The sequence below is a fragment of the Benincasa hispida genome, chromosome 3 (genome assembly GCF_027475165.1).
Source record: "Benincasa hispida cultivar pf3 chromosome 3, pf3_genome.v1.1, whole genome shotgun sequence".
Lineage (NCBI taxonomy): Eukaryota > Viridiplantae > Streptophyta > Magnoliopsida > Cucurbitales > Cucurbitaceae > Benincasa > Benincasa hispida.
This window is the reverse complement of record NC_143480.1, coordinates 37,109,355-37,120,653: the sequence shown is the minus strand read 5'-3', so window position 1 is coordinate 37,120,653 and position 11,299 is coordinate 37,109,355. Positions and strand designations below refer to the sequence as shown.

The 11,299-nt window shown below is 30.4% G+C and overlaps 1 protein-coding gene and 1 non-coding gene across 2 annotated transcripts; one reads left to right on the top strand and one right to left on the bottom strand.

Moving 5' to 3' along the window:
• Positions 1 to 5,822: 5,822 nt before the first annotated feature.
• LOC120074597 (ras-related protein RABE1a) lies at positions 5,823 to 10,682 on the bottom strand. Its single transcript, XM_039027762.2, has 9 exons — positions 10,347 to 10,682; positions 10,087 to 10,219; positions 9,503 to 9,575; positions 9,316 to 9,416; positions 7,877 to 7,942; positions 6,995 to 7,092; positions 6,847 to 6,909; positions 6,675 to 6,767; positions 5,823 to 6,117 (listed from the first exon to the last, which is right to left on the bottom strand). The coding sequence occupies exons 2-9, from the start codon at positions 10,157 to 10,159 to the stop codon at positions 6,034 to 6,036; spliced, it is 651 nt and encodes a 216-aa protein (XP_038883690.1). The 5' UTR covers positions 10,160 to 10,219; positions 10,347 to 10,682; the 3' UTR covers positions 5,823 to 6,033.
• Positions 8,424 to 8,724, top strand: LOC150037236 (signal recognition particle RNA). The gene has a single exon (XR_016528860.1).
• Positions 10,683 to 11,299: the final 617 nt, after the last annotated feature.

The following is an 11,299-nucleotide window of genomic DNA, read 5'->3' as shown; positions in this document are numbered from 1 at the left end:
AATAAACTAAAGTCTTCTTTCTTTTCTTTTTTCCTTTTCCTTTTCCTTTTCATCATTCTTGCTAATTCATGTTAATAACTGTTGATTGCTTTGTTAAAAGGCACTTTATTTTGAATTTCTTAGTTAATTAGATTTTTTTTGGCTGAAAATTTGAAAAATTATTCCAAAGTTTTCTTGTATCAACTTGGAATGATTATTGTTAGTGTTAAATTATATGTTAAAATATCATTTTGGTCCCTATATTTTAAAGTTTGTTAAATTTTGGTTCCTGTATTTTCAATTGTCCAACTTCAGTCTATATATTTTCAATAAATTTTAGATTTAGTCCTCAATGCTAGTTTTGTGATTTATTTTTTTAAAATATATTTTTTTGTTATCTATAGTATTTTTATTATAAATTTTTTGAAAACATATTCACATTTGAAAATATTATTATTATTCAATCAATTTCAATAAAAAAATTAACTTTTGAGAAACTAAATTTAAGATTTATTGAAAGTTTGGATTAAAATTAGACAAGTAAAAATATAAGATTAAAATTATACAAATTTGGAGACGAAAATGGTATTTTAACCTAAATTATATTATCACTCTTGAGACTCTAAGGTAAAACTCAATTTTAATATCAATTATATTTTCTTTGAATTACAATTTAAAATTATACAAATTAATTTTTGACCTTTAGAAGATTCATTCTATAATCAAATGCTAAGTATTAGGATAATTAGACCCTTTCTTTTGTATGAATTGACCCCAAAAGTTAATTTTTGCATTTCTAATTCTTATAAAGACTTTTCATTACTGTGAATTGTCTTATATGCCTACGGTTTTTGTTATCCGACTGAGTTCTTCTCAGATTAATATAATACCCACCATAAATAACAATAGAATTTTACTTTTTTTTATTAAAAACAAAAAAGAAAAAGAAAAACCCTAGTAAACATCATTTTCCACGTGAAATTTTGTATTTTGGTTAAATATATTTAATTAAAATGATAATTAAATATAAAGACTTTGAATCGTTGAAGTGATAATTTAATTCTTGAATTTTAATGGTTTAGTCTTTAAACTCTAATAAATAATAATTTAAATTTTCATTTTACTTCCATTATTTTATGTAATTTTATTTTTAAAAAATAATATTTAATAAATGCAACAACATTATATGTTATTCATTGGCCTAAATAATTCGATGTCAATGTGTGCTACTAATTATAGCTTTGAATTTTTCAAAATATTTTATTTAGTTCTTGAACTTTTTTTAATAAATTACTCATATCAATTTTTGTCATTATCTTAGGAGCTTTTATACGGATATCCACTGAAAGAAAATAAGATTTGTTACCATTTTCAAAAATGAAGTTCTTTTATCTTTTGCTGATGTCAAATTCTGGTGAAATTATCAAAACGAACTCATACACATGAAAAAACATATCTTGCTCTTGCTCTCTTACTCCCTTTCCTCACTCAAGGTCGCTCTCCTCTCTCTCATTGTCTCACTCTCTGGTTCTTTCTCGCTTTTTTTCACTCTGGTTTTGACGAAGTTGGTCAGAGTTGCTCATATGGACTCATCAGAACTAATGATTGTCAATTGATAATAGATGAATAATGTGGTTTCGGTTACGTGTGTTAGATGAATATGTATTCAAATTATATCACGATGGAATGAAGTTAAATAAATCTATAAGTTCAAGACATTTATTTTTAGCTAAATAAACTTTTTGATTCCTGATGTTTATATAATTAAGTCTTTACGGTTTAAAATGTTTCGAATTACTCTCTCATATTTTCTCTTTAATTTAAAGATTAGGAAGATAGTTTTCTCTTAATTATTTTAAACAATAGAGACTAAATTGTTTTATTTAGTTGTCCCGAGAATTTATTTTAAATTATTTTTAAATATAAAAAAATAAACCAAAATATTTATAAATATAACAAAATCTCAATCTGTGATCGCATTAAATTACTATATGTGTCTATCATGATATAGATTAATACAAATAGTAGTCTATTATGATCTATCGCAGTCTATTACATATAAATTATGATATTTTACTATTATTTATAAATATTTTTAAGAGTTTCATTATTTAAAATAATTTTTGGTTAATTATTTGAGTTGAATTCAATTTGAGAAATAAGAGAAAGAAAAGAAAGATTTTGCCTTTATGAAGAAGTGGGTCCCGGACTCAACCAAGTACAAATTTGCTATGTCTATAGTGAAGCAGGCGGCGTGGTTGGTTGGTTGGTTTCTTTGTAAATTCAATTTGTAATGTAATCTGACATATTTTGCTTTCGCACTACTGCTTCTTTTTTCTTTTTTTTTTAGTGCTTCTACCTCTCAACCAATTCACCTTATTGGGTAATCACTTTTAATATTCATTTCCCACTCTCCTTTTTCATTATTTATTATTATTATTATTATTATTATTATTATTATTATTATTTGTAAAAATAAATAATAAAATTAGTTTTTTTTTCTGTGGATGATAAGAATTGAGCCGAGTCTTCTTCCATTCTTTATAATATTGGGGAAGATATCCAATTATTGTTTGGATATTTGTCTAAGTAATGATGTATGATGTTTTTTGTTTTTTTATGGGGGAGGGTTAATTCAATTTGTTAATTAAACTTGGGTTCAAATAAATTATGTTGGAAAGTATAGAAACATAACAATTTTGAAGGAGTAAAGGATAAGGTATGGTGAGCAATGGTACTGTACTGTAGTGAATCATAAGGGTAGAATAATATGTATTTAAGCAAATCTAGATTTATATAATTGTCAACCAAAATGCATAATCTCCACTTTCAAAACAGTGAACCAAAACCAAGCACCACCCATCTAAGGTCAATGAAATCTAATAGATAGGTAAAAACCAACCAAATTAAAAAGAACATAAAGAGCCAAAGTGAACTAAAGTGAATTTAGGTCAACCATAATTGACATGCACTTTCTCTTTTAAAGTTAGAGGTTGGATCGATCCCTTACCTTGCTTATACAAGGCACATGTTCACAATAGTGTAAAATGAATCCATGCTTCACTAGTGTTGGATCTCTTTTTTTCCTTTGACAAGTCATTAAAGGTTGATATTAAACTACTTCGATGGTTACATTCTAATAATGAATTGAATTGGAATCAAGTACTTACTTTAGAGAAGTTGGGAGGCATATGGATTGATCTTAAGAAAGTCATGGGAGTCCAAACCACTCCTTTTATAATAGATCATGGAATGACAAATTTGAAGAGCAAGTTACAATATAACGTCAAAATTAAAAAAAGGAAATTAATTTCTGAAATTAAACTAAGAGTATCCGTTGGAGTTACATTATAGAACCATCTAAATTCTCAAATTTCAATTATTGACATTAAGAATCAAAAGCAAAGTGAGCTAAGAATCGTGTCCGAAGGAAAGACACCCTAACATGCACATGCAAAGATATATTGGGCTAGACATGATCTAATAGTAACATGCTCTCAAATTGTTCCTAATTTTTCTTTTTAAAAAAGTTATTCTTTTTCAAGGAATACAAAAAAAGAGTAGCAAACAAAGATGTTAAAAAGGAGATTTATTAAAAATCTCAACCGTACTTCTCAACTTCAGCCCCACTGCATTCCATTGGTGTTCTTAATTCTAGGAGTGTTGTTTAAATAACCCGACAACCTTACTACTCAACTCAAAATGTAAGGGTTGAATTGGATTAGTTTTATTATTGGATCGGATTTGGTTAAACTTTTTTTATTCTTGTTGGATTGAGTTGAGTCATAGGTTAGACTAAAATAAATTTATCTTTGTTTAAAGTTTGATTACTTTGTATCGATTAATTGTGAATTTTTAATATTTTTCTTTTAAAATTATTATGATATTTGTCTTTGTTTAAGTTTGAAAATAGATATTTGGTATTTAATATTTGAATTTTATGAGATTTTAGTTATTAATCATGTGTTGTATGTAAATTTATATATTTTTAATTAAAAAGAAAAAATAAGTTACAACTAGACAATCCAACCCAACCCATCCCAAATTTTAATGGTTGGGTTGGAGTTTTTTTTTTTTTTTTTTTTGGTTTTTTGGATTGTCAACTCAACCAATCTGAATTTTCAAGTTAGTCCAAAAAATATTTTCAATACAAGTCATGTACACCCCTACTTAATTCAATACCTCAAAATCTGAATTCATTATGTTAAACTATAACTTTAGTCCTATTATTGATAAAGTTTTGATTTTATTCTTCCATTTGTTTCATTTTAGTTATTTTACTTCTAATTGTTATATTAATATTTTAATTATCCATTTGAACGACATCACACAAAAGCTAATTCTACTTTTTGAATGTATATGTGACTTGTGAAATATCAAGACGTCGCACCGTCTACATGATGTCACATTTGATCGATGGGAACAAAATCAACACATCTACACAAGATAAAGAACCATTGAAAAATGAAACAAAAGGAAGTTACCACAAAACATAAGAAAATAGCAAAAAACATGCAACCTAAAACATAAATTATAGCAAAAGTAAAGTACTCGTTCGGTCGGATAAAGATTTATTCAAGAAAATTTAATTAGTGTTTCTTCCATTTTCCACATAAATTTTAGAAATTTTCTTCCATTTTTTGCATTTAATGATAATCACCCATTTAAATTCTCCAAGGAGGATGATCTCACGAAAGCTAATTCTACTTTTTGAATATATGAGACTATGTGACATATCAAGACGTCACACACTGTCTATATGAATAAAATATAAAAATTTAGTTAATGATAATTATCCATTTAAATTCTCCAACTACAGATAAAAGCTAATTACCCAGTTTATATGACGTCGTATTAACATTTAGTAATAAGTTGAATAATGATCAAAGGGAACTACGATACAAAGTATCCACAAAACATAAGAAAATAGCAAAGAGAATGATGCAAGCTCAGCCATATAATGTATAGTTACTAATTCAATCAAATAAAGATTCTACCGGTGCTACTATAGGTGTTAAAGCAAGCATAACTCAATTGACATTTGAGTGTATTAATAATCATAAGTGATCACGAAGTCTGTGGTTCAAATTCTATTGACCCAATTGCACTTAAAGGGAAAAAAAAATTACTATGATGGCTATAACAAAAATTTCTAATCCGTAATCCTGTTCATATTTTCACAGTCATTAAAATCTGTCCCCTTAATAAGCTAATGATTTATGTATATGTATTTTCCAAATGACTTCCATAATGTTTTACGAATTCAGCAATCCATTATGAAGATGTACTGATACAATGCTCAAGGGAATAAGAACAAAACAACTAAGATATGAACAACAAAAGATCATGATTGATTTAGGCATATAGGAAGAACATAAGAGGTCCCAGCCAATTTATGCAGTGATTCCAGGCTACTCCAAAACCAGAAAGTGGGGGTAGTGGGGGACTAGAAAAACACGGATATGATGCAATTGCAAGCAGGGGAGGGGGAATTTTTCTATGGAATAAAAAGATATGGAATGTTAAATATAACCTGGTGTGGTGACGTGGACCACTTCCATTTGCCGGCAATCATATGAGCTCGCCCATTAGTGAAGATACGAGAGACTGCATAGGCTAATTACAAAGCTGCGAGAACAAGCTTAGCACAGATATTGGATTAAGTGGCTAATTAGTAAAAGCAGCAGCTCATATTTAGGCTTACTCGAGGTGTGTTTCTCCACGCATCAGGTCATCCAAGAGAGATATCACCACAGAGCAAGCCTTTCATTTCAAATATGGCTGTTATTTCTTTTCCAAGCTGGATCAAATAAATATTGATGGAGGAGGAGATAAAGAGTATGTGTAGAAAATCAGCTAATATATAATTAATTTCTCAAATAAGGATTATCTGTCTGTTGTCATTCACACTCAGATTAGCACTAGTTGGTGAAAAAAATATGATAATGAGAACTGATACAAGCAGCACTGATATAGTTGTAACAGGACCGATCGATAGTTTCCACAAATGGTTCCTTAAGAATGTACCCTTGAGATCCCATCAACGCGACTTGCTTAAGAACCGCAGCATGCTGATCTTTGAGCAGCTTGAGCAGCCCCTGCCCCCTGATCTGGTTGATTAATCTTGATTGTCTGAGGCTGCAATATATCCAAAAGTAAAATAAATGTGAATCACATGGAAAGGATGCCATTGAACTAAAGAATATACTGTGCAAACTCACATAATCACAAGGCACAACAAACTAATAAAAACATCAGACGAAAGCAATGAAATAATAAATTGTTAAAAAAATATAAGACAGATTGGTGGCTTTCCAAGAAAAATGAAACTTGATATCGTCAGAAAGCAAAGGAGAACGTAGTAACATAATTAAACTGGCAGGATACTTGAGATCTTACATAAAGTAGACTCCGATATTTCTCTTACTTGTCATTGGACAAAATATCTAAATACCTTAATTATTCGATGACTTTCAACTCCATGTACTTTTAAATGAACAAGTTTCTAGTAATTTATTCTCATTTAAGTTAAGGATTTCTCCTCCTCTAGAACTTTAAACAATTCTTTTCATTTTATTATATTAAAATATTTTTTTTAGAAAAACAAACGAACAAACAAAATAGATGTTGGATAATAATTTTAATTTTAATTCTTCATGAGAATTTAGCCCACGTAGTGATTTAAAAGACTATACCTCGGCTTTTGAATCAGTATCAGCGAGCCTTTGTTTAATATCCCTAGCTATCGAGAAGAAAACTTCTTCCACATTTAAGTTCGTCTTAGCACTCTGTAAAACATAAGATTTTTAGAATAGCATGTCCACCAGATATATATGATAATCTTCCAAGCTGAGATGTATAACTCACAGTCTCAAAGAACTTGATGCCATATTCATCTGCAAGAGCTTGACCCTTTGAGGTGGGGACAGCCTGAAAAAAGATTCTCGTCAAAAACACGTCAACTGAGCTGGAAAACACAGGTAGGAAAACAGATGGCAAGAGAGAGGGAGGATACCCTTTTACTCTCATCCATGTCAGCCTTGTTACCAACAAGTATTTTGTTAACATTGTCCGAAGCATGTTGTTCAATGTTCCGAATCCAGTTCCTAATGTCTGCAGAAAGAAACCAGCTTAGTTTATAAAGCTTAGAGAAGCTAAGAAGATTCATCGTCTACAGACATTTGTTCCCATAATAAAACAATACATGCAGTAGCAGAAAAACGTTCCAATCTTTTTAAATATCATGGTAAAAATCAATGGGATAAAAAGAATTAGGGTATGTTTGGTAGGCAACCTGGAATGCAATATTTTATCTTTTTAGATATATATTTTATAGCAGATTCAGAATTTGGATTTCAATTTAAACAATGGTTCAAGATGTGTTTGGTAATATATTTATAAACTCCAAAACTAGTTGCAATAATCCACTAATTAAGTTAAATATAAACTATTATTAACTAATTTATGAAAATGTTTTATCTTATTAATTTTGTATAATTATTATTTTGTAATATCATGTCATTTAATTATAATACATTACATAATACATATTATATTTAACAAAAAAGAAAGTTGAGTTTATAACATGAAATACTATTTATTGACCTTTTTTTATATATATATATAATTATGTATTTTAAAATTTCAGTTTCAAAATCTAGATACCCTAATGTTAATTTTAGAATTTACACCATTTGGATCACAAAATCTGAAAATATTTTTCAAAAACAGAATTCGGGTTGCCTACCAAGCCCATATTTGTTGAATACAGTGAATCTGAAAACATAAAACATAGTCTAGAATGTCTACCAAAGTCCAAACAAACCCTTAGAAACTCGAAAAGAGATACACTAAAACACAACAATTGAAGCTAGAGAAGGTAAGGAAAGAACATTACTGTTAAAGGAAGATTCATCAGTTACATCGTACACAAGCAAAATACCCATGGCACCACGATAGTAAGCTGCAGAGGATAAAAAAGGTAATTAGTTAAACTTGGGGAAGAATCCAAAAATAAATCCGAGCTATAAGGGTTAACATACCCCAAAACTTGCCAAATGATTGCTATTCAGTCCTAGCATTTAAGAATCTTGAATCTATGAGTGGCAGCTCAAAAAAAGCACAAATCATCCCTAAGTTGTCTATACACCAACTTCATATTCAAGAAAATTTGCAAACTAAAATATTAATCACGTAAATATTATTTTTAAATTTGAGAGCTAAAATAACGTTGATAATTGGACGAGCCAAATCATATTTAATGTGCGATATATACTCATAATGAGCATACTTCTCAACCACTCAAATCAAGAACAATAATAGTACTATAACAATTGAACTGGACTCTTGCATGAGCTATGAAGATCGATTGAGATAGATAAGGCAACAGTTACATTATATGATTTAAGTAAAAAATATAGGAATAAGGTAAGAGGCATGCTATTGCCGAGTTCAGTAGAGTGAGTTTGTAAGCCAAACAGGGACATCAAAGTGGTTGAAGGTTGGTCCAGTCCACAAAGTAGGGTCTTTCTAAGATGATCTCTGGCCTGCCCGTTCCAAGTAGGGAGTTGGGCCTTGGGCTTTGAACGAAGGCCCGAAGTCCACTGCCCCTAGAGATGGAGGGAACTACATGAGGCTGGTTTCACAGAGCAACATCACCTCCCACTCTCTTTGGTGGAAGGATACATGTCGGTCCTTGGCAGCCCAATAATGTCCTGGGAAGGTATCAGCCCGACAACTGCTTTTTTTCATTTTCGCTCTCTCTCAAAGGTAAGAGGTATGTTATCAATATTATAGTTCAAAGGTGGTTTTTGCATTTTTTTTTCTCTTAAACTTAAAATATCAAATGTTTAATCAAGTATTTTGATGGAAAAGTACAAATATTATTTATTTGAGCCCATATGACAATGAGACCTCAGAAACTAAAATTTTAAACTGCAAGGAAACGAGGTCTTGACATGCAAACTAATCAAAATACCTAATAAGAAAGGATCCGGATTCAACAGGTTGTTTTTCTTTTTTTCAAAGAATTCAAATGGAGAGGGAAAATTGAACCCCCAAACCTATATGAGAGAGGTTGCTATTAACTTTACTAAACCAATTGAGCTACATAATAGGTACAAGACTACAAGTCAATACATTTAATGTGTTCGATTCTATATACTTAGAGATGTTAAATATTGATCAAATATATTGAGATCTTTAGTCCAACCTATCAAATTATTTAAAGAAAACATACACGCATTCCCGGCCACTATTCCAAGAACATCAACCCCCTCGTGCACATCACAACAACAGCACAAGGTAATAAATTCAGCTTGAAGTTTCAACACTAACCAGTAGTAATTGTTCTAAACCGCTCCTGTCCAGCAGTATCCCAAATTTGTAATTTGATCCTTTTTCCATCCAGCTCTATGGTCCTTATCTTAAAATCAATGCTGTTGAAGAATGTTCAGCCTACTCAATCAAGAATAATGTGGGAAAACCACATACTCATAAAAGTAGTAGTTTAACAAGCACCTACCCGATGGTTGTGATGAAACTCGTAGTAAAAGAACCATCCGAGAAACGCAAGAGAAGGCAACTCTTCCCCACACCTGGAAACATAATATTCAAAAAATGAAGAAAATCTCCCTTTCATACAAACATAAAGTTTCCACCATATGCTCTCACAAAAAAGTGCAAGCACCACGCGGATTAAAATGTGAAGCAAACACCATCTCATGTCATCCTAAATAATCAAACCAAATTACAATCTATTGTAAATGTAATCCTAATCCATTCTTATAAAAATCCAGCAAAATACATTACGCATACGAAGCAAATACGAAGTCAACAAGAAATAAATTACATACATTCCAGGAAATGCCAGGCTCAAGCAGGTAAAAAAATGCACATTCAACCGTACACATCTAATAATCAATTGATAACGGTCATGATTCAAACAATATTAAATTAAACACATTACATTCAATACTTGCAAGAACTAGCTTAACGGTGAATCAGGAACAACCAAATCAGGAAGATCAAATAACAAAATCAAAACAACGTGAAGAAAACGGATATAGAAATGGAATAATGCGATGGAAGAGTGAAGAATTCACATACCACTATCACCGATCAGGAGAAGCTTTATGAGATAATCATAATCGGCTCGAGCCCTTGCAGGTGGAGCAGCCATCGATGGAATAAAATCGGCAAAAGGAGAGTAGAAGGAAAAAACAAACCCTAGAGAGAAATACTGGAACAAAAGTGAAAGATCACAACACAAAACACCAAAGAAAAGGAAACAAATCCAAGAACAGAAACCAAACAGAAAATTGATTTCGATTTATTTATATAATTTTCTCTTTTGAAATTAAAATTACCGGATCAAAGGAGAATGGATGAATTTAAGATCTGAGACACAAATTAGAGAGAGAAGAGAAGAGAGAGGGAAGAGGGAAATCGTCGCGTGTAACGCCAGCACTGGACGGCCGTTGAAATTTTAGACCCGGTAAGAGGTTTGTATGCGGGCAGGTGCATGTAGTTTATGGTGTTCGAAGCCTTTTGGTCGTTGGATTTGAGTAATATCGAGATTTTGATTGATCCAACGGAAGATAGTGAGAAAATGGTGGAAAAGAAATCTATAGACGACGTCGTTTTCTGCGTAGCCTCAATTTTCCCGCAAGTGTCAGTGAAATCGCGGTTAGCATACGGCATACGCGTGTCGACTTCAAATGAAGAAATTTTATAATAATAGAGAATAATTTTTCTTTTTCTTTTTCTTTTTCTTGTTTAATTTTTTAAAATAATAATAAATGAGTTTCTTTTTTGTTTTTCAAATGTATTAGATTGCTAAAAATATAAAGAATTTGAAAGTCCTAAGGTTAATGTAAATAAAACACTACCAAAAAGCCAAAAAAAAAAAGCTAAAATAAACATTTTTTTTGAAAAATGTCCAGAAAGAAGAGTCGTGGAAATGGTCAAAAAATAACCTTCTATAAAAAATTTTAAAATATATATTTGGAAATAGTAATATTAATAATAAATTTGGCAGGGGATAGAGACTTAGAGACTTCTTCCAATTTCCAATTTATCTTTATTTTCAAACGTGTCATTTGACGTATCATATAGCAAACTGTGGAAGTTATATAAATTCCAAATAATCTATAAAAAATAGTTTAGAGATGTTTCCAATACATTTTTTTGAGTGTTTACTTTAAAAAAATAACACTTTAAAAAAATAAAGTCCGTTGGAAAGACATTGGAAAATTAGAGGGGTTGCATTTAAAATAATTTTTCATGTATATTTTAGTAAGTTTTTATCAAAAATATTTAA

What these genes read in the sequence shown, in the direction of transcription:
- LOC120074597 (XM_039027762.2), bottom strand. Translation starts at nt 10,159, where the DNA reads ATGGCTGCTCCACCTGCAAGGGCTCGAGCCGATTATGATTATCTCATA. An exon ending in ACATGGATGAGAGTAAAAGG is followed by an intron (nt 6,910 to 6,994) that starts GTATCCTCCCTC and finishes ATCTTTTTTCAG; the next exon opens with GCTGTCCCCACCTCAAAGGG. An exon ending in GCATCAAGTTCTTTGAGACT is followed by an intron (nt 6,768 to 6,846) that starts GTGAGTTATACA and finishes TATGTTTTACAG; the next exon opens with AGTGCTAAGACGAACTTAAA.